Raw genomic sequence first — 24127 nt, forward strand, 5'->3', positions numbered from 1 at the left:
ATTTTGCTCTTCTTCAGTATTGTACTGGTTATTCCTTTGTCTCTCCACGTGAACTTTAGAGTCAGTTTGTCAATATCCACAAAATAACTTGCTGGGATTTTTATTGGGATTGTATTGGATCTACAGATCAAGTAGGGAAAAACTGACATCTTGACATAATTTAGTCCTACTGTTCATGAACATGAAATAACTCCATTTGTTTAGCTCTATTTTGATTTCTTTCATCAGAGTTTTGTAGTTTTCTTTATATAAGCCAGATTGCCTTGGCACCAAAACCAAAGATACTGCAAAAACGACAAAACTTTGGACAAATATCCTTCATGTATAGAGACACAAAGAAATTCTTAACAAAGTATTAGTTCATTGGGTTCAACAACAAAGTGAATAATACACAATGACCAAGACCAAGTAGAGTTTATTCCAGGGATGCAAGACTGAGATATAATCCACTATTTTAACATAATAACGAAGAAAGCTAAGATAATAATATCAATTGAGGCAGGAAAAGCATTTGACAATATTAACACCTATTCATGGTAAAAATTCTCAGAAAACTAGTAATAGATGGGACATCCCAGAATTTGATTAAACACTTCTACAAACAAACAGTCACAATGCAAACGTGTAATTAACATTACAATTAATGTAAAAAAAGACTGAATGGTTTCCTAAGACTGAGAATAAGGCAAGGATGTCTGCTTTTACCACTTTTACCTCAACATAGTGCTGGAAATTCTAGCCTGTGCAAATAAGGCATGAAAAGAAAATAAAGGTGTACAGATTAAAAACAACAACAACAAAAGAAAGATAGTTTTGTTTATTTTTTCTTAATCTTTTCACCTTTTGTTTCCTTTTCTTATAATACTGCGTTAGTTAAGACTAATGTTTACAACTTCCTGTCTAGTTGTTTTACACCAATTCTTGAGAAAGAGATAATGAAATCTCCAAATATAAATGTGGATTTGTATGTTTCTGCTTTTCATTCAATCAGTTTGTTATGTCTTGGTGGCTTGACCATTTATCATTATATAATATCCCTTTCTGTCTCTGGTGATTTTCTTTGCTTTGAACTCAGTCTGATATCCGCATAGACACTCTTGCTTTCTTTTTGAATAATATTTGAGTGGTATTTATTTTTCTTATTTTTACTCTTCAATATTTATATATCATTATGTTAAAATAAGTTTCTTATAGACATCATATAGCCACGTAATATTTTTTAATGACGTGGTCAATCTATGTCTTTTAATTGGTATATTTTCATCATTTACATATAATGTATCTTTTGATATGTTAGGCTGTCATTTTATTTATTTATTTTTGTTTTTTGTTCTTTATCTTTCTCATTTCTCTATTTCCTTTTTTCTGTCTCCCTGTTTGTTAGCTGGACAATTATGATTAGTTGTTTTATTATGATAACATTTTGACTTATAATATTTTATACAGTTCTTCTTCAACTTGTGATGGGATTGCATCTGATAAACCCAGTATAAATTGAAAATATTGTAAATCAAAAATGTATTTATTATACCTAATCTATAGAACATCATAGCTGAACCTACTTTACCTTAAATATGCTCAGAATATTTATATTAGCTGACAGTTGGACTAAATCATCTAACATAAAGCCTGTTTTAACAATAAGGTGTTGACTATCTCATGCAATTTATTAAATGCTGTACTAAAAATGAAAAACATGCAAATGGTTGCATGGGCACAGAATTGTTGTAAATATATCAATTGTTTACCCTTGTGATCACATGATTGATTGGGAGCTTTGGTTCACTGCCACAGCCCAGAACAAATATTGCTAACTTGGGAAAAGAGAAAAATTCAAAATTTGAAGTACAGTTGCTACTACATAGCAATAAGTTTGACTCCCCAAAACTTAACTACTAATAGCCTACTGTTGATGAGAAGCTTTACCAATAACCTGAACAGTCGATTAACACACATTTTGTATATTATAGCTATTATATAATATATTCTTACAATAAAGTAAACCAGAGAAATAAAATATTACTAAGAAAATCATGATGAAGAGAAAATACATTCACAGTATTATGCTGTAATTATAAAAAAAAATATATCTGTGTATTAGTGGAGCTGGACATTCAAACCCATGTTGTTCAAGGGTTAACTATATACATAACTTATCACAGTCTACTGGTGTCTTCATTTAACCAGATCAAATGAAAAATAAACCTTACATCCGTTTACATGTGCTTACCTTCCCATAATTATAAATACAGTTGCCTTAAAGATGTTGTCTATATATGTCTAGAACCATATCAGAGAGTTTTATAATTTTTATTTGAACCATCATACTTAATTTTACAAACCCAAGACAAGAAGGAAATTCTATTGTATTTACTCATATTTTTACTTACTGTGTTCTTTTTTTATTCTCAGTGTTCCAAGATTTCTTCTTTATAACTAAGTTGTTTTATAATAAAATAATAACAAAATATTTTATAATAAAACTTATTTATAACTAGCAAACTGTCTTTAGGTATTTTTTGGGCAATAAATTGTCTTTGTTTTTTGTTTTTTTTTCAGTTGAAGAGGTTTGATTTTTCCCTTCATACCTGATGGATATTTTCATAGGATTCTGTACTGATAGTTCTTTTGGCACTTGAAAGATGTGCTCTTTTATGCTTGCTTCCTTGTTTTCTAATAAGAAATCTGATGCCATTCAAATCATTTTTTGCTTGTAGGTAGGATGTCATTTTTCTCTGGTTACTTTCAAGACTATTTTCTTTGCCTTTAGTTTTTAGAAATTTAACTATGCATTGGTGTAGATTTCTTTGAGTTTATTCTGCCTGGGCCTTGCTAAGCTTCTTGAATCTATAGATTTTTATGAAATTTAGAAGTTTGAGCAATTATTTCTTTGAATACTTTTTCTGCTCCATCATCTTTCTCTTCTCATTTCCTGATTTCAATGACATGAATATTAGATTTTTTTATATATCCCCATAAGTTTTGAGGCTCTTTCATTTTCTCCTATTTTCTCCCTGTTTCTCACATTATTTAATTTCTGTTGTTTTATCTTTGAGTTTACTAACTCTTTCCTTTCTTTCCTCCATCCTTTTTATTTACTCATGTATCGAACTTTTTATTACAGTTATTGTATTTTTCACTTCTGTGAAGGTTAATTTGTGTGTCAACTTGACTGGGCGATGACATGCCCAGATTTTTGGTCAAACATTATTCTGGGGGATGTCTGTTAGGATGTTTTTGGAAATGATTAACATTTAAATTAATAGACTGAGTGAAGCAGATTGCCTTTTCTAATGCAGGCGGATGTCATTCAACTAGTTGAAGTCTTGAACAGAACAAAATGTTTGGCCTTCCAATGATATGGGGAAAGTCCTCCTGCCTGACTGGCTTAATCAGGACCACTGGCCTTTTCCTGCCTTGTACTCAACCTGAAACACCAGCTCTTGCTAAGCTTCTTGGGCTCCCAGTCTGAGATGCATAAGGCAAGAATAAAGCCACAGAACTCACTACTGGGTCATCTCTTGAGTACCAAGATCCCAAGACCTGTCTGCCTTATTCTTTCTACCTTTCAGATTCTTCCTATATTTTATGTCATATCCAGATTTTCTAGTTATATTTAGTGAGAGGAATAGGGGAAAACACATCTCCATTCTCCCGGAAGCAGAAGTCCCCTTGCATGTATTTTTATTATTATTTATATTTCCTAGGGTTTACTGAACTTCTTGAATTTCTAAATTTGTTTTTCACCAAATTTGAGGAATTTTGGCCATTATCTCTTCTAATATTTTTCTCTCCCATCCTTCTTTTTCCATCTGGAGTCTAATCTAATTAATTTTTAATGTTTGTTTGTTTATTTATTTATTATTTATTTATTTTGAGGTAGAGAGCACAAGCAGTGTAGGAGGAGAGGAAGAATCCCAGGCAGGCTCTGTGCTGACAGCATAGTCAAAATCAAGAGTGGAACACTTGAGGAACCTGGGTGACTCAGTGGGTTAAATGTCTGACTTTGGCTTAGTTCCTGATCTCAGGGCTCATGAGTTTCAGCCCTGCCTTGGCTCTGTGCTGACAGCTCGGAGCCTGGAGCCTGCTTTGGATTCTTTTTCTCTGTCTCTCTCTCTGCCCCTCCCCCACCTCTGAAAAATAAATATTAAAAAAAAAAGAGTTGGATGCTTAACCGACTGAGACACCCAGGCACCCCTCTTTATTCTTTATATTGGAAAATTTTTATCACTCTGTCTTCAAGTTTACTGACTTATGTCATTTCAATCTGTGACTAAATTGATACAAAAAAAATTTATTTAGTGTATTTGTCAGTTTTAGAGTTTGTATATGTTTCTTTAAAATAATTTCAATGCCTCTGCTAAGACTTACTCTTAGTTTTTCATTACATTTTTTCATTACAAACCATTACATTTTTTTCCTTTACACTCTTAAGCATAGCCATTTAATCTGCTTTAAAATCCTTATATGCTAAATCCAGGATCTGAATCCTCTTAGGAGCATTCCATATTGATTGTATTTTCTCTTGAGTCTGGGTCACTTTTCTGTGTTTCTTTTACATTTAATATATATTTTTAATTCTTTCCTGGCTATCTCAGTGTTGTATTGCAGAGGCTGGATTCTGTTAAATTTAGAGTGTCATTTTTTTTTCTTTTTTAGTTAATTAACTTGGCCAAAGGAAAACTCCAAACACTGTCTTTCCTATAGTAGGCAACAGATGAAATGTCAGATGGTTCTTCTACCTTAGTTGGGCTGGTAGGATTATGCTCCATGTATGTATAATTCAGGGTAAGTATACATATCTGGGTAGAATTTACATACATCCATTACATCAAATTTGTGATTTCTTCTCCGTGGCTCTTTCCTTTCTAGGATTTTACACGTCATTTTTCAGATGTGCTATTCTGATAGTCTACTTTTCCTTTGGTTCTTCGAGCCAGGAAGACCAAAGGAATCCATCCAAGCTTTAGCCACTTCACAGCTCTGACTCAAAGCTTTTTAAGTAGAAAGGCATTCCCTTCCTCTGAGCCAACTCCCTCCAGTCTTTTCCTCTATTTGTTCACTCTCCAGTGCGCTTCAGGGAGTTCTCTTTTACATGGTGTTAATAGTAACAACTATTAACAATCACTTTGCTGTTACTGGCAGGGGAAGTTTGTTTGATTCCAAGGGGTTCCTTTTGCATTACTTCTATCATTTCAAACAGGTTTTTGGAATTAGGAAATGTGTATGTGTGTGATGAGCCAAAAGTTGGGTTGGATGGAAATATTTTTTTTTTCAAACTATGACCTTTAAATGCCAAGGAGAGATTCAACACACATTTATTTGGGAGAAGCAGCATAATGGAAAGCAACTTTCACCAGGATTTATTTAAATAATATGTTGCCATGTGGAGGCTGTGCACATCAGTGCTTGAGATGAAACCTTCAAAAGATCCTGAGGCATCTTATTTGGAAACCACTGATTCATGTCCCTGAAGGAAAATAAATTGTTCATGTCCCCAAAAGGAAAATGAGTTGTATAATGTAAAATTAGACCCCTCTTTGCATGTGAAAATTATGCTCTTTATTTGATCAAAGGCAAAACACTAAAAGTGAAATTGTCATTTTTTTCATCATTAATTAAATAAGATCAAGTTAATGGGATATAATGACAATGGTTTACAGGATAGGCAGCACAAGAGCAAATTTTGGTTAAAGAAAATATGTGACCCTCTAAATCATTCTTCACTAAAATATCTCGTATTCAACAGTCAACCAACTATAGTTAAGTCGTTTATTACATTCAGTGATAAAATACACATCTGATAGGATCTCATCACTTCTATAATCAGTGATACCAAATGGGCTCAGTTTGTGTGTGTGTGTGTGTGTGTGTGTGTATTTTGAACTCAGGAGAGAGCCCCAAACAAATATAAACATTCTTGAGATTTTGAACTCTCATGATAAATTTATTTTTTTTATCTGCCAGATATTTTGAAGATTGGTTTGATTTAGATGTTGATTGTTTCTGTATATCTGCTATTAATATCATTGCTATCAGGGGCACCTGGGTGGCTCAGTCTGTTAAGTGTCCAACTTCAGCTCAGGTCATGATCTCGGGGTCCATTGAGTTCGAGCCCTGCATTGGGCTCTGTGCTGATAGCTCAGAGCCTGGAGCCTGTTTCAGAATCTGTGTCTCCCTCTCTCTCTGACCCTCCCCCATTCATGCTCTGTCTCTCCCTGTCTCAAAAATGAATAAACGTTAAAAAAATTTTAATATCATTGCTATCAGATTCAAAGTGATTTAAAGGATTTTCTTCATACATCATGTTTATATACAGTTGCCCAAGAAATGAAAAACTGCATAAACTTTACCTTTCCTCAGCTTATATGGTTTCAGCTCAGGATATAATAATTTTAACAGAAGAAATGTTATTTAATTAAGTGTGTCTCTTACTTGTCTTTCATCTTTTTGATTTACTAAAAATAGCTGCTTGGCCAAGTAGTTCCCTCATTCCATGGGCATCTGAGCACAGTGCAGAGGCTAAATGTGATAGTATAATGAGTTTCAAATTACCCAATCCAACAGTTCTCTGCTATTAGGAGACAAAGGAATGCAAATAGGTGTCATTATTCTAATGAGCCACATGCTCTGGCTTCTCTAATGCAGGACTGAATTAACAGACATTTCTGTTATTGCTATCTCTACTCTCAAGAATTCAAACAAATGTTGAAATTAGCCCTAGTTTACAAAGGGATCTTTCCTAGTCCACAAAGAAATTCCTTAAAGATAATGGCATGGCTTATATTTGGAAGCAAGTGCTTAAATCAAGATTTTTTAGGAATTAAAAAAAAAGTTTATTTTTTGTTTATTTTATTTGTAGAATGATGCATTAAATAGTAAATTAAGCCATGAAACAACATCTGGATTCATGAAAATATATGCTAAATTAGATGTGGATGCCTGTTTGGTAAACATCCAGTGGAGAGAATTTCACAAAATTAGGGTAAATCTCACTGTAGTAAGCTATTAGTTCATTCAAACATGTGGAATTATGACACTGTTAACCGCATTCATCATGCCCAGCAACTCAGCATGAGTGTAGGTGATCTAGAACACAGGTTTCAAAGTGTCTAATCTGCATTTTAGTCTGTGAGGTCTGAGAAACACATTGAAGTTCTGTCTGTGTTGTGTCTTAGATGCACTAGTTAACTGTGATTACTATTTAACAGCTACACTGGGTGTGTTCTCATGCTAGATGCAGTGAGAATCACAGAAGCATAAGTTCTGCTCCCAAGGAGTTAATGGACACATTACATAATAAGGTTAAATACCCCTGTACAGCTGAAAGCCACTTGGAATTCAGATGGGGAAACTCATCATGGCGATGATATTTTATTTTATTTTTATTTATATATATTTTTTATGGGGATGATATTTTAAACTGAACCTGGAAGGATTTGAATAAGAGGGTAACAGAAATAAGGACAAAGCACAAATGACTGGGGGTCACTTAGTAGAGGTGATGAACACCTCTTTTGGGAAAATGACAGGATGGCATAACCATTCAAATATGAAAGTGTAAAAGCAGTAGGCAGAGTGGGAGAGGTTTGTGGAGCAAGGGGAGGATGTGCTGGGCTCACTACTAGGTAGGTGACACCAAGAGCTAGGAATTGCCCTGAAGCACTAGAGACACTGAGAGTTGAGAACAGCATGGTGACCAGATGTGACAAGGGTGTTGGCCAGATGTGATCCAGGATCAAAGGGGGACATGAGTCAAGGGTGGCATCGTGATTTTAAGACTATGTGACTTTGGAAATCTATTTTCCCTAAGGAAATTGAAAGTGATTGGAAGGAACTGCTGGTTTCAGTTAAAAAAGCTGATTGGTTTATGAAGTGATGGGAAATTACATGAAGGGATTTCTTTCTAATGTTACTTCTAGGCTTTTGCTCTGCTTCTCACTCCTTTTCACAAGGGGAGGGTCTTTTCTGCTGGGTAGTGACCGGCCTTAGTCCTTCTTTCCTGATTGGTTCCCATTTAAGTCCATGGACACAGACAGTGTAGTCTTTTTGACTCTCTCTGTTAGACCAGGCAGCAGTGACCATACATAATTTTACAGACTGGATTGTGGAGTGGTTATGGGCCATTTGATTAGCAACCCTCAACCATCCACTGTAATTTCTTTGGTAACAGGGCAGAAATGTTATCTGCTCATCTCCATCTGCAGATAGCTACCCTTATGTCTCAGTTGATTCTAGGCAAGGAAAAAGGCATAGGTAACTTTACCTACTGAATTCAAAGCAGAGATATTGGTATTTAGTAGGCCATTAGATATAATGTATCTACATACATTTATATCTTATGAAGTTTGTAATATAAATTATGCAATTGATGGGTCAAGTGTTGACTTGAATTTCAGCACAGAATACTGAGGCTCAAGGAGGTTGAGGACCCTGCAGAAGGTTGTACAAGTGATGGTTAGTGAGGTCTCCTTAGGCAGTTATTCTGCTCATTGCCACCTTCCATTTCAGAAGAGAGAGGAGGGCTGAGGACATGGCTGTCAGAGAACTTAAATTCTGTATGTTTTCAAATTACCCAAATTTGGCTCATTGGGTACATACTAATCTGCATTTCTTCTAACATCATAGGCAATGAATGCACAAGGTAAAATGGATTTCCTGTCTGGTTATTGGCAGTTCCTGGGTTCCCAAGTGTCCATGCAACCTATCAGATGAGGTTAACCAATGGTCTTCACACATTGGGTTTGCTTTGACTGACAGTTAAAAAGTCAATTTAGGTTTGAAGATCTTTTCAAAGTTTGAAGTTTGGATCTGACACAAACCAAAATTCTTCCCAATATATGGGTATGTTTCTAATATTTATTAAGCAACCTACTGTGTTAGGAATATGCTAAATGTCTAACATTGATGAATATACTTTGCCCTCACAGTGACCCTAGGATATGGGAGTTATTTTCCCTAACTTACAGATGCGGAAATAGAGGTTTAGAGCATATATTGGCTGTTGAAGTTCAGAGTCACACTGCTGTATTTCTTTCATAGTTTAGCAAACACTTATTGCTTTTGAAAGTCCTTATAAATAAGGGTTAAAAGTGACATCTCTACCTTCTAATCAGGATTTGCAAAGCTAGACCTGGATAAACAGAAAGTGTCAACCCAGGAAAAGGAGCCACTCAGAAAGCAGTGATGAATTCCCAAGTCAGTTAAGAGTGAAAGTATTTAAAACCTTCCTGCCTTACTATGCTGACATATGGTTGACAGGAGGCGAGTATTATGTTTCTAGAGCTCTAACTCATAACAAATGATAGCACAACAAACCTGATTGCCTCATTTACTGTTGTGCGTGGCTAAAAGATGGAATGCCATGCAGCTAACACAAAGAGAATAATTTAGTGCTAAATACCCAGGGTGAAATGCACATGAGTGTCATTTATTCTCACCCTTAATCTGATGAAGAGAGAAGAACTTAGCAATACTGAACTGAAATGACAGAGGCCACACTGGCTCTTGTTGTTATTATTAATGCTATTAACATTATCAATATCAATAGGCTATTTAATACTTGAACAGGCTACTTAATATTTGAAAAGCAAGATGTTATGAATTATTAGTTTGCCTTATAAGATACACTCATATATCACTTTGTGATTTCAAGTAACTTTTATATAGTTAACAATTATTATTTTATTGGGTCTTTATTATAAATATTATTATACACACACACACACACACACACACACTCAACAAAAATGGAGAAAGAGGCTGAGAGATTATATGCCCAACAAGCCTGCATGTATCAGAGTTAGCCTTGTGCCCAGCCAGTGATCCCTGCAGCATAGATGTGGTTCCCTGCTCAACATGCCACTTAGCCTCAGAGCTCAAGGAGAGCCATCTGCAACTGTGTGCCATCTCCAATACCACTGTAGAAAGTAATTCCCAGCACTGCAGTCAAGAGAGCAGTTGGGGTGGGGTCTGTGCCTTCCATAGGCCTGTACCAGTCTTCACACCCACCTCAGTGCTTCCTCCACCACCCCAGGACTCCAATCTGTGACCTAACTCCAGGCCACCAGAAAGGACACTTGCACCTCTAGACCTCTACCACTTTTCAGAATGCTCCATGTGTCCTGATGTCTTCTCTCTCCTGCCTCTTATATGCTCTTCACCTCCTTTCCCTTCTTTCTTGAGCAGATTTGGCACCAAGTAAGCAGTTCCATGGGGAAAACATTGTTTCCTGTGTTCTGTACTCTTTTTTAGACACGTCTGTGTTCCCAGATGTTCCTAACTCTCAGAACTGACCCTGGTCACTCCAACCTATTGCCTTGAGATTTGAGTTCCCTTATTGAGCTTTAGGATTAACATTTTCTGATCTACTCACATTTCCCAAGGGTTGCGGGGATCCCCTTCTCTTGACCAGAGGTCAGACTTACATCTCCCCTATGGATTGGGAAATGGAATGAGGAGTTGTTAATGGGACATCTGTAGCACTTCTCACTAGAGTTGTAGTCAGAGGGAGGCCAGCTTCACAGGCAGCAGCTCTCCCCATTGTGAGGTGGATGAACTGAGAAAAAGATACACAGCGGGTGTATAAGACGATAGAAACAGAAGCTTCCTGAGCCAGTCTGGGGACAGTAAGAAGCCAGGGGATATAGTTTCATACCATCTACTGTCTGCTCCACACTCACAGCCTTGACCAGAATCCAGCAGGGCTGCTCTGCTTAAGTCCATGTCTGAGTGCCACAGTTCTTTAATAGTTAGGATCCTATAACATTTACAAAGTAGGAGGAAGATAGAAATCTCACTGTCATTTATGTAGAATGCAGGGAGCCCTCACAGTCTTATTAGCACATGCACAGTGGCGCCTATGACCAGACATTTGGAAAGCAGCTTGCCAAGGTAGAGGCATCATCAGCCCCCACATTCATCTCTCCAGAGAGAGAGCCACCCATCTCCCCAGGAGAGAAGGGAAATTACAACAGTATGTACTTGTGTCAGGAAGCTTTAATGTGAAAAATATAGTTATATATTACCTAAAACTTGAAAATGAAGGTATGTTAATTTAAAAAAAAAGGGCAAGGATACCACTCAACGTTTACCTGCAATGTGAGTGAAGTCTAGCATCCATGATATTTCATTAACTGTTATAATGGAGTCTACTCTGTTTACTTCCATTTCAAATCATTAGTATGCAGATAAATCTCAGAGTCATCACTCATTTTAATGGTTCTGACCCCACCCTTGCTTAGCAACTTTCTGGTAAGTTGGCTTATCACTTGCCCTTTGCTCAAGGACAGAGTACGCTGGTTACTGAAAAAGAATATTGAGTATCACACATCTAGGAGGAGACATCCAGCAAAAAGATAGAGAATGAGGGGTGCCTGTGTGACTCAGTCAGTTAAGCATCCAACTCTTGATTTTGGCTCAGGTCATGACTGGATGGGTTCATGAGTTTGAGCTCTGTGTTGGGCTCTGCCCAATAGCACGGAGTCTGTTTTTTCTCTCTCTCTATCCCTCCCCTGTGCATGCATGCATGTGCTCTCTCTCTCCTTCTCTCAAAATAAATAAACTTTTTTAAAAAGATAGAGAATGATACAAACTTATTAAAAATATTTCAATATAGAAAACTTTTGGGTAGGCCTCAGCCTATGTCAATAGTGATGCTATCACTTAGGATGCCTGGGCACTTTCCTGGCCATATTACTCATAGTGAAACCCTACAGACATTTCTCTTAGTGGAGCCAGTGCTGTAGTGGTACCAACTCTTGTGGTTCTCATTATGATTGCAAGAATAATCTCAGCAATAGTCATCAGGGAACTTTGAAAAAACATTTATTACTCACAAGTCCTAGAAGGTACACAGCACACCTGGGGGCATATGGCAAGGTCACAGGTAGAGAGAGGGAAAGAGGGAGCACAGAACCAGAGTTTTCCTTTATTTGGGTCTAGGTTGGGGTGCCTAGGGTTTGGCAAGTTCATTCTTTATTGTCAAATTTAAACCATAAGAGCAAGAATTAGGGCAAAGGAAGGGAAAAGTGGGGTGACTCAAGTGGTCAGCTATCTAGGTCACACTGGGCTTTCTAAAAGGGGAATATCATGGGTGGGGTGGCCTGGCTCTTTATTTAGTTGTGTAGCTAGCAGTATGTTCTAGAAGGCTGCCATGAAGTAGATGCCTCAGCAATCAAAAGCTTAACATCAGGTGCTTGTCTTACAATTAAAAAAAAAAAAACAAACTTATTGTCAAGCACTTTCACTACAAAGACCTAAATACATGGAGAGACACATCATGTCCATAATTTAAAAAAATACAATACCAAAAGATGTCATGTCTCCCCAGTCTATAATATATACATCCAGCTCAGTTCCAGTATAAATCTCATCAGAGTATTTTTATGGAAGCCTAAGCCAATTCCAACATGTATATGGGTGAGCAGAGGAATAAGCAGGGGCCCCTGAAGAAGAAAAGAGGGGTATGTTACCCTTCCAGTTATTGGGGTCTTTTAAAGCAGGACAGGAAAAGAGAGCTTAGCAGAGGACCCAGCAAAGAGAAAACCAGTGCATGACAGAAACCTTACTTGGCAGAGCAAACCCTGAAAGTGAGTGGCTGGGAGAGACGGCTTAATAATTTTGGTGGCAACACAGAAAATCACATGGAGAAAATGCCATTGGATTCTTCTGTGTGGAAAATATATACAGAAGTCAGCTTCTAGTAAGTCAGCTTCTAGAAGTCAGCTTCACATGGTGAAAGACAATGTGTTAAAACTTTGATAATGCACATGTAATATAGTGTCACCTCAGAACAGCAAGGGCCTCTGAAATAAGATGCAGAAAAATGAAAAGACTGATAAATTTGACAAACATTAATTTTATCAAAAATTAAAAAAAAGAACACAGTGAAATAGCCAAAAATTTGAAGATATTTGCAATACATAGAATGAAAAGTGTCAGAATATGTAAAGGAAATATGAGTCAAAACATGAACAGATTTCACAAAGAAGACATAGGCAAAGCCCAAAAACAAAACAAAACAAAACAAAACAAAACAAAACAAAACAAAACAAAACAAAAACCAACTTTGTTTACTGACTTCTGCTTCTGTCCAGGAAGTAAAACTACAAAGCACACAGTGCAATGGTTATCATAAAATTCAGAATGCCAGTTTGTAGGGAGGATGTGAGTTTTCAGTGTGTCTTGCACAGGGAGTCGTGAAGCTTCTTCTGTTTTCCTCTGTATTATGCTGAGTGCAACATACATGCTGATTTCATTATTTTTCAACTGTATGGATACTCTTTTGCACATAAATAAGAATAAAGGTAGTGATGTGCATTAGCAAAGAAACTTCTATGCTTTTTAGTAGAACTCTTGATCATTCCAGAGCCCATTCTTCTGACTTCTACCTGTTAAGATCACTGATCCAAATGCATAGTTTTGTTGGCCTGATCTAATAGAATTGCTGCTCCAGGGGATCCTTCACAGTGCAGTGGGCTTACTCAGCTTGGAGTAGAGTCGCAGAGCATGCTGTCATACTGAGGGATGGCTCCCCTGCCAGCAGTGTCATCAGACCTCTGCAGTTCATCCCTCATCTCCTGAGACATCTACAGATTTCTCATCTCTATGGGTACATGGTTCCTTTCAAACATGCTTGAGGGTCATGCTCTGCTTAAGCAGCTGGGAGCAAAGCAGACCTCTTTGTTCAAAAGGTGTCAAAGTGGTTGGATGTGGCATCTATTCAAGATTCATGGGCCTGATCATGGGACAGGTATGCTGGCTTACCTTCAGGGGCCTCAAGAGACAACTGGAACAAATGAGCCTGTCAGTTCTTCAAAGCCAGCTGCTCTTATGTAACTGCTTTTGCCATGGTGGCCAGATCCTGCTAGGTCCTGTGACCACTCCTGATCCATCATCTGAAGTCTGTGACACAGGTCTCCCGGACAGCACATTCCCTGTGCCCTCCCACCACAGTGCCTGCTGCTCCGGTGGCTTTGCTGTTTCCCCCTCACCTTCTCATATTCTGCACGCTGCAGCATGCTAGGAAGTCATTTACCACCCTTTTTTATCCACCAACACTACTCAGGTGATCTCATCAGCCCAGGCTTCAGTTGACATCCATATGCTAGCAACTGGAGAGATCCCATGTTCACTCGGTACCATTCCCATGAACTAACTTATATAGCCAGCTGCTCCCTCAGGATCCCCAAGTAAACCCCTTGTAGGTATCATTTCTGATACATTGCACCTGCACTGCTCCTATTTCACCAGAAGCCAGGTCCTTCCAGAATCTTTGCCATCCTAAGTGCAAATGAACTGTCCAGATGTCCAGCCTGGCCACCTTCTTCCTGTCACAGGTTACATGATTCATTGGCAACTGGACAAATCTTCCCTTTAACATGTATCCCTAATTTCTCCTCTTTTTGCCATTGCCCACCACTGTCGTATTCCACCTGGATTTTTTTTAATGTTTATTTATTTCTGAAAGAGAGAGGGGAGGGCCAGAGAGAGAGAACAACACAGAGGATCTGAAGCAGGCTCAGTGCTGTCAGCACAGAGCCTGATGTGGGGCTCGATCTCATGAACCATGAGATCATGACTTGAGCCTAAATTAAGAGTTGGACGCTTAACTGACTGAATCACCCAGGTGCCCTTTCACCTGGATTATTTCAATGTTGCCTTAGGCAGTCTCCCATTTCTGTCTGGTTCTCACCGACATTCTATTCTTCCATCTCAACCAGACAGATCATTTTAAAGCATAAGTTATAATATGTCACTTATTTGCTTAATCCCCCATCCCTACCTCCATGTCTTCTGATTAGCTCACAGCAAAAGCTATAAAATATCCTCGAGACACTGTTTTATCTGATGTTTTCCTCTTCCCTCTGCCCTCTTCCCTGTCCAGCCACACTGCCTGCCTGGCTTCTCCTCAGGTATTGCAGGCATGCTCCTGCTTCAGGACCTTTATAGCATCCATTCCTGGGATGCTCTTCCTCCTAACAGCCTTGTGGGCAGCTCCTGAACATCTCTTGGGTCTCCTAAGTGAGGTCTTCCTAGAGAAGCTCACTTAAAATTGTACCTTTTCCCTCTTCATAACTTGTAGCTCTCCATAGCAATTACTCACGTGTTGTATGTTTTATGTGTATTTTTCTCCCTCCTCTGGGAGAGAGCCTCTGTTCTCCATCTAACTGTTCTAGTTTCCTATTGCTGCATGACAGGTTATTACAAAGTTAGCAGTTTAAATCAATATGTAACTAACCTTACTGTGGTAATCATTGTACAATTTATACATCTATCAAGTTATTACAATGTATATTTTAAATTTAAACAATGCTACATGTCAATTATGTCTCAATAAAGTTGGAAAAAAAGAAAAAAGAAAAACCACCTTTATTGTCTTATAGTTTCGTAGGTCAGAATACAGTGTGTTTGCCTGATGTCTCTGTGCTGGGTCCCACAGGCTAGAATTATAGTGTCAATAGTGCTGACAGTAGCAGGGCTACTTCCAGCTTCATTCAGGTTGTTGGCAGGATTCAGTTCTGCATGGCTGTAGGTTGGAAGTCCCTGTTTCCTGCTTGCTGTCACCTGGGGGGTCATTCTTACCCTCTAGAACCTGCCATGGCCCCTTCCTCCATCTTCAAAGCCAACAATGACAGCCAAGTACTTTCTTCATGCTTCAAATCTCTCTGAGACGGATTTCTGACTGGCTCCAGCTGGAGAAAGTTCTCTGTTTTTAAGGGCTCAAGTGATTATATTGGGTGCACTGGGTTAATCCAGGATAATCTTCTGATTTAAAGGCCCATAGCCTTAACTCCATCTGCACAGTGCTCTTTGCCATATAAAGTAACATTCATAGGCATGACACCAACGCAGGTCATATCTACCATGCCACCCTCCCACCAGGACAGTGTCAGACAAGACAATAAGTACCAGTTGCAAAGTGGAACCTTTATCATAGCTGATGCACTCAGGTGCTCCTCCACGTGCTCTACGAATTTGGTCATTATGGAGCTTGTATCATGATAGCAGGAGCCCTAAGAAGTAGCTACTGTAACCATCCCATTTTACAGATGGAAGAACTGAGGCACAGACCATAAGTTACTTGCTCAACACCACAGAGCTGGGAGAGCCCCCGGCACTGTAGTCTCAGCCCATGTGATAGCGTACCCTAAAGAGCAAATACATACTGGGAAACAGGCACTGATTGCTGACCACTCAGATCTCTAGAAATGAGAAGGCCCTACCTGAACAGTGGCGGCATCTGCCTTGGTTTGACCACCTGTGCAGTCTTCAGGTCCTTTAACTTTCCAACCATCTCTCTTGCTACTTTTATAGACATTGTTGGTTGTGCCAGGCTGAAAATAATTCCATGTTTATACCACCTTCTGCGCTCCAATACAGATGCATATCCTAATTCCGAAGTTGTCTATGTGTGGACTAATGGAACCACTAAGTCAGTGGTGGTGGCAGAAGATGGCTCCAGGTTGAACCAGTACCACTTGATGGGGCAGACAGTAGGCACTGAGAACATCAGCACCAGCACAGGTGAGACCAAGTGCACATAGAATGTCACACCCTGGGAGAGCTCAGTGTTCCTGTACCATGCTGGGGGTGGGGGGAGGGGGCATGCCTCCTAGGAACACCTGAGTTCTACTTAGCAAGCTGGGGCACAGCTGTGGTTGTGTGGTGCTGTCCACGGGAGCCCTCCAATTCAGATCCCTGTTCTTGCAGCTGCACACGGAGGCACCAACTGCAGTGGCTGCCTAGCAGCATGAAGAGCCATGGGAGGCATTGATCTGTGATGTGTTTGCCCTCATGTGAGCAGGCCCCTGTGATCGTAGGCTCTGCCTGGAGGTGACATAGACTTCCTTATATAATGCAGTCCCTGCTCCCAGCATTGAGACATAGAGGCAGTAGTCTTTTCAGGAAAGGTAGACAGCTTCCTACAAGTACTCCTATTTACCAGCTCCCCCTACCAGGAGGTTTTGAAAATTTCTAAGAAGATTTCCCAAGGGTTGAATTTTGGGGAGTACAACCAAGCAGAATAGAAACAGCTGAGACCTCACCAAGAAAGAAGCAGAGGCTCTCACTCTCATGTACATAGGGCCGGGCTGAGTAACACAGGGGCAAGCCTGGCTTCACCTGATTCAAAATGGGTGAGGTGTTCCAAAGGAACAGAATATGTTCAAGGTTCTGCACCTGCAGGGTGCATCCTTGGCTGCTTCCTGGCCACAGGAGGCCCAGCCCCAGCAGTCAGGAGTGGAGGAGACCCCAGGGTGCCAGAGAGTCTCCATATGGCAGAGAAGAAAAGTATAACAGGGATGGAATGGGCCCTGTCATGGGGATGAGTTCTGCGCTCCAAATGATACAAACCTCAGGGCTGGCAGGAAGCTCATGGACATTGAGTGCATGCCTCCTCTACATACAGGCTCCTACAGAGCCTACCCATTAGCCTGGTGCTGGGCATCCTGGGGAGAGGGGAGAGAGCCTGGCAGCATGGTGAGGATGGTGGCACCATGTGGATGCCTAGTTAAAGAGAAAGGAAGAGGAAGCAGGCCTAATTTTATGGGAACAAGTGAAAAGGTAGCATGGCAGATGTCTGGGGTAAAGAAATGCCATGCTGATGGAGGATGCTGCTGTTTGGAGTTGTTTCATACAGTTCTTTAAAAATGTGTAAACGGGGTTTCTGCCTCTATCTGCATTCTAAAAATATGGTCTTTTTTAAAACATTATCTGATATTGCTACCCTTAACTCAAAAATAAAACAAATGAAAGAGGGGGTGAACGGATGGGCAAAATGGTTGAAGGAGAGTGGAAGATACAGGCTTCTAGTTATGGAATGAGTAAGTCACAGAAACACAAGGCACAGCATAAGGAATATTGTCCATGATACTATAATATTGTAATAGGGATGTATTGGGACAGATGGTAGATACACTTGTGGTAAACACAGCATAACATATAAACCTGTTAAATCATTATGTTGTACGCCTTAAACTAGTATAATATTGTGTGTCAACTATACTCAAATTAAAAAAAAACAGAATGAAAAGAACAACAATAAAAACATTATAAGTAGGAGAGTAATATCAAACCCTACTGCAGAGAAATAGACTGGTATTTCCCCTCTTCTTGGGTGTTAAGAAGAGGCAACATTGGATCATTATAAAGATTCAGTTCTTGCTATTAAACATAGCTCATCCTCCTTCTCTTTGTCGCTGTTTCCTTCTGGTGTGATAAAACCTGCTCAGTCCCTCTCTGCTGCTCTGACCTGCCTTCAGGCTATGGGGAAAATGTGGCCTGCCAATGCCGGTGTGTCGCAGACACTGCTAGGAATTTTGTCTTTTTTTCTGGAAGGGGGCAGATTTTGCTACATGTGATCTTAATGGTTCCCCCTGCCTCTGACATCTGGCATGCTGAGAGAAAAGGCACGTAGGGACCTCCACAGCTGGCCATGCTGAGCTCTGGGCTTTGATTCCAATAGCACATGGCAGATCTGTGCTATCCGACTCAAAGTACCAATGCTCCACATTGGTCTCTGGCAGACCCTCCCCCCACCCCCAAACAGATGGCTCCCACCCAGGTCTGCATTAGTGGCAGCCTCAAGCCCTTTCTCCCCACTTTGCAGTTCTATCCAGCTCCCCAGCCACACCATCTACTCCTTGCAATTCAGCAAAAGAACTCTTGTCCTCAGATCAGCTTAACTCTGCCTCCACTCCTCAAAGCAGCCTCCCCATCTCCCTAGGGAGGTGTATATTCAAGTAGCAGTCACACAGATGAAAGGCACAACGTAGAGTACAGACCGTAGTAATTGTTATTATCTTATATGGTGAATGATGGTGACTACACTTATCATGGTGAGCATTAAGTAATGTACAGAATTGTCGAATCACTATGTGGTACAACTGAAACTAATACAACGTCATATGTTAACTATATTTTTTTCAGAAAAAGGAATCTAGCATTAAAGACTTTCCAGTTGACATCCATTTATATACCCTCCAACCACAACCCATCTCAGCTCCTTACCAGTTCACCATCAGGGCAGCGTCATTCTCAGCAATGAGTGGGAGGTCCCCTCTGGCCTCCCACACAGCCAGGCAGATCCAGAGAAGGCACTGGGGCATCTCCAAGGAAATGCCCCGATCTCCCCTGGTAGGTGGCAGGAGGGAGGGGCTGCCAGACCAGTGGCCTCCTCAAACTGCTGTTCTTCACCCTCCACCTGGGTCTGTCACGGAGTGCAGAGCCTGTGGGGAGTGCTTTCCCCCAGCTCCTGCCAGCTTTCCCTGGCTGGGAAATAGGGAGAACAATTCTCCACCTGCAACAGGGCTCTGTGATGTCCTGAGTTATATCTGGAGAGGCTAAATCCTGAAATCCTGATGGCAGTAGCAGTGAGGGGGTGGGCAGAGAGTGGCACAGATTGTGACCAGGGATTAGGAAAACACACAGATCTGATTTTCCCCAGGAAAAACATCCAGCAGGAAAGGCTCTTCAGAGGCTGGGGCTCAAAATACTTACAGAATGACGGCTAAGAAATCTATGCATCCTCTTTCATCTCCTTCATCCTAACAATACAAACAAATAGTTGTCCAGTGGGAAGGTGGAAAGAAGGGGACTTCTGGACTGCCTCTCGTTCGGGGGCAGGAACCATAGGCAGGACTGTAGGACAGGTGGTTGCCCGAGTTAATTTGTTTATTTGCAGGTGAATACACAATCATGACAGCTCATTTCCATCTGAAGCGGAAGATTGGGTACTTTGTCATCCAGACCTACCTTCCCTGCATAATGACCGTGATCTTGTCACAAGTGTCCTTTTGGCTGAACAGAGAATCAGTCCCTGCCAGGACAGTGTTTGGTGAGTGTCCCCAAGCCAGGCCTACACTGGTGTTTTGTGACTGCTTCTAACTACCCCCAAAGAACAGCCTCTGAATGACTAGTGCTGTCTGTTCTGTGACCTGGAAAACAAACAGACCAATTAGTAAAGAATTCAATGTTAAGGATAAGGATTTAGGATTGCACTCTAACAAGGTTTTAGGAAATGACACTTGGTCTATTTGATCATTGTTTCCATTTTGAAAAGCTTTTGCTGGTAAGCTTTTCTTTTCTTTTTTTTTTTTTTTAGGTTTGAAACTGGTAGCAATCTGTCTTATGTGAGATTTTGCTACAGTATTTTCACACTTCTCCTAAAGTACTGCTTTTTACGTTATCAAGCAGTTTTCTTTGAAACGTGATACCACTTTAAAATTAACTCCCAACAAGCATTCAATATACCATATGTGGTATGGTAATAATAAATTACATATCTATATATCATATATACCATCATATGGTGTCTATGATATGAATATGTGGATATTTTCATGTATAAATAATAAATATATATTATATACACATATATATATAAACATACATATACAAATATATACATGTACACATACATACACATATAGGATAACCATTTAGCAGAATAACATCATTTGACATCCCTAAGACATAAATGAGGTTTAGCAAGATCTAGTTCAGGAGGTACCTCAGCATAGCAGACATAATTCAGCATTTGACTCTTACCTGGAAATTCTGCTTCCTCGCATTTCAGTAGTGATACTAAAGGTAGTTTTGCAGGTCAGTTGCGGTAATGGATGCTCACATATTTCTAAACTGTAAGGTATACTTCATGCCTCAGCTCTTACTGTTGCACTTTCCCTTGAAAAGAAGGTAATTGTGACCAGCATTTTACGTTAACACTACCATAATTCTGTGGGAAGCTTGAGAGCCCAGGGAGTTTCTAAGTGAGTGGCCCAGGAGTGTTCCTGTCAGGCTATCTCTCTACCTCCACCTACATGGCCAGCTTCACTTGCCCTGCTTCATCTAGCTTCAGGAATGTTTCGGAGAGGTGTGGAGGTTGACTTATGGCTCCAGGTCTTTAGGGGAACATTAGTAGGTGGCTGAGAAAAAAAAAATAGTTTGGACAATGTTGCATATTAGCATCTGTTTCTTCTTGGAGATTCCAGATGCACATTAGGGTGTTAAAGGACCCAAGAAGTTGCAAGAAGCCTGTTAAAGGTCATGCCAGAACACTTTCCAAGTACAATGATTAAGTGGATTTCTAAGAAAAATCAAAGATGCCTACTATTTAATAATTAATATTTAATTTATTAATATTAATAGTGATTTCTCTTGATTCTGTTAAGAATTAAGTGGATTCTATTCTATTAAGAATAGTGGATTTCTATTAATTCCACACATGGTACCATGTTCAATAAGGACATATAAATACCTTTGAGGGATGACATTGGATGAAAACTAAGCTGCTGTGACCACCAGTGACATTATGCACTTGGTGCTGTACTGGTTTCCTAAGGTTATATAACAGAGTACCATGCCCTGAGTGGCTTAAACAACAGAAATTAATTGTCTCAGATCTGGAGGCTACAAGTCAAAATCAAGAGGTCAGCAAAGCTTGTTCCTTCTGAGGGTTGTAAGGGAAGGGTCTATTTCAGGCCTCTCTCCTTGTTTCTGGCAGTTTCCTGGCTTGTGACAGAGAATTCCAGTCTTTACTCAGTATTCTTCCTGTGTTCATGTCTGTGACACCTGTCATGTTGCATCAGGGCCTGCCTTAACAATCTCATTTTAACCTGATTATTTCTGTAAAGGCTATATTTCCAAGTTAGTTTACATTCTGAAGTTCTGGAGGTTAGGACTTCAACATATGAATTTTGGGCAAACACAATCCAGCCCATAGCAGGTGCATTGTGCCCACACCCTATGCACACAAGTGCACCCTTGTGCAAACAAAACTGTGGTGAGGAGGAAGACACAGAGCATGTGGAAGTTGTGTGGGTTATAAGGGTCCTGCAGATCCTGGTCTGAATATGGGTTCTCAGTTGTCAGCTAGCGAAATGGGGTACATTGCTAAGTATTTTTAAATCTTTAAACATGTCACCTGTGAATGGGGATAATTACACCCATCCAGAATGTAGCTTAAATCAATCTGGCACTTAGTGGATGCTATATAGATGGCTTGTAATCTGCCAGTCCTGAACGTTCCCCTCCACGTATCTGGCCTTGCTGCATGATCACTGCAATGTTTCCACAGAAGCCAAGGCACACTGGCCACAGACACCCTGCACAGTGGCTTTTAGGGGACATTGATCCCTCTTGGATGGAGGAAAGTACTGAGACTCAGATTCAGACATGGTGCTTCTACTGCACTCAGCTTCTCAGTTCCTCAAGGTCTGCAAGTTGGGTTAATACATGTAAAAGCAGGTTTGTCTCTTCAGGTTGCCTTGAGTCCACTATTCATAGGGTGCCTAGCAAATTTTTGTGAAACACTTCACCAGATGCTATGTGAATGTCATTACCTGTTCTCCATTGGGTATTGCCCCCATGGAACAGAGGAACACTACCTATTCAACACATCTTTGTTGAACAAGAGCTATTTGCTATTTGCTTGGTTCAAGGCAATGGGGACACAGAGTATGTGTATATATCGGACCCAATCCCTACCCTCCTCAGCTTGTATTCTCGAGGAAGGAGCCAATTAATAAGGTAAATAAAATAAGCAATAAAATAGCAAATAAATGCTATGAGTGTGTTAAATGTTATGAAACTGTAGAGAGGGAGGTTCTGTCTGGTAAAGATAACTAGTTCACTGATAAAGGTAACTATTTCCTTTCCTGTCTTCATCTGTTATGGTCAGGGGTGTTATACTGGGGTCTGGGGGCCAGTACTGATCCCTGTTTCCATTCTCCCTACCCACCCCCTCCCACACCGTCCCCAACCACCACAGGGGTGACCACGGTGCTGACCATGACGACCCTCAGCATCAGTGCTCGGAACTCTCTACCCAAAGTGGCTTATGCGACAGCCATGGACTGGTTCATAGCTGTGTGCTATGCTTTCGTGTTCTCTGCGCTGATTGAGTTTGCCACCGTCAACTATTTCACAAAGAGAGGCTGGGCCTGGGATGGCAAAAAAGCCTCAGAAGCAGCCAAGGTCAAGGTACTGACTACATTTTCCCCCTTTCCTCCAGAGAAAACATTTATGGTACAAAATATCAAATATAAGACAAGTGTTTCTCCTCCCTATCTCCCACCCACCCCCAACAAAAAAAGGTCTCCTTCCCTGTGTTGAGGGTCTCTACCAAGTCTTACTTACAACAGGTCCTATTTCAACTTTGTTTTGAATCATTAGCTTCGATCAAGCAAAAGGTCTGATGTCAGGTGAATGGCTTGAGCTGTTTACACATAGGTCTGCTATTTTTGCTAACGTACCTTCTGTCTGTTCAGTGACTACTTGTCCGGTTCTGAATTGTATATTCTCTGTCACTCTCTTTTGCCACTACACCATACAGTAGATCTTCTGCAGGGTGGCTTTAAGGGCATGTGGAGAGCATGCAGCTTACTGGAGGCAGCAAACCCTACCTGAGGAAGAGATGATTTGGTTCACTTAATGATGCACAGTTATTGTGGAAAGCATTACTCTGTTCAAAGCAATTAATTATCAGGTATTTAGAGGGTGATTTGTGCCTAAATCTAAGGAATATTTGAAGAAAAAAGGTTGCACAGAATTCCAAGCTGAACCATGTCCTTGGGGAGGTGAGAATAATCTACATGGAGCAGAAAATGAAACAGCATTTGATAAACTGCTATTTACACCATGCATTAAACAAATAAGCAAAACCTTTGCTCTGAAGAAGAGTAGATCAAAGTTATCAAAGTAGACTTGAAATAAAAATCTGTCCTGTGAAAATTCAGCATGAAGGGAGTCCTGGAAAGTATTATAGAAGACTAGAATTGTCTGGCCTGACCTCCCAGTCAGGGCCACAAACCAGGAACAGCCGCCCAGGGCTGTCTCTTTTTGTTGAGGACACTCATCAGTGTCTCATCAGTGGCCTCATGCTTGCTTTTTGCATTTAACACAACTATTTTCTTTCCGGTAAAAGTCAGAGGTTATGACTTAAGCTGACACATCTGATTCTTCTCACTTCCAAGGGCCAGGTATCCCTTCCCATGTCAGAATTCCAGTCATGGAAAACTCATTTTAAAGTCCAGCTTGCCTGGTTGGAGGAAGGCCAAGTGGGGTCTGTGCTGGGCCCTCTCAAAGGAGACAGGATAGGAGGGAGGGCCCTGACAAGTAGCAACCT

The 24127-nt window shown here is 40.2% G+C and overlaps 2 protein-coding genes across 2 annotated transcripts in view; one reads left to right on the plus strand and one right to left on the minus strand.

Moving 5' to 3' along the window:
• Positions 1-19334, minus strand: part of GABRB3 (gamma-aminobutyric acid type A receptor subunit beta3) — a 474786-nt gene extending 455452 nt beyond the window's left edge. The window contains exon 1 of the mRNA XM_043554897.1: positions 19012-19334. Within this exon, the coding sequence (XP_043410832.1) occupies positions 19012-19109 (98 nt within the window). The 5' untranslated portion in view covers positions 19110-19334. The remainder of the gene's footprint in view (positions 1-19011) is intronic.
• The window catches only part of GABRA5 (gamma-aminobutyric acid type A receptor subunit alpha5), an 81709-nt gene that overhangs the window by 53683 nt on the left and 3899 nt on the right, over positions 1-24127 (plus strand). The window contains exons 7-9 of the mRNA XM_043554900.1: positions 16384-16527; positions 19685-19837; positions 22772-22983. Coding sequence (XP_043410835.1) covers positions 16384-16527; positions 19685-19837; positions 22772-22983 — 509 coding nt within the window. The remainder of the gene's footprint in view (positions 1-16383; positions 16528-19684; positions 19838-22771; positions 22984-24127) is intronic.

The sequence above is a fragment of the Prionailurus bengalensis genome, chromosome B3 (genome assembly GCF_016509475.1).
Source record: "Prionailurus bengalensis isolate Pbe53 chromosome B3, Fcat_Pben_1.1_paternal_pri, whole genome shotgun sequence".
Lineage (NCBI taxonomy): Eukaryota > Metazoa > Chordata > Mammalia > Carnivora > Felidae > Prionailurus > Prionailurus bengalensis.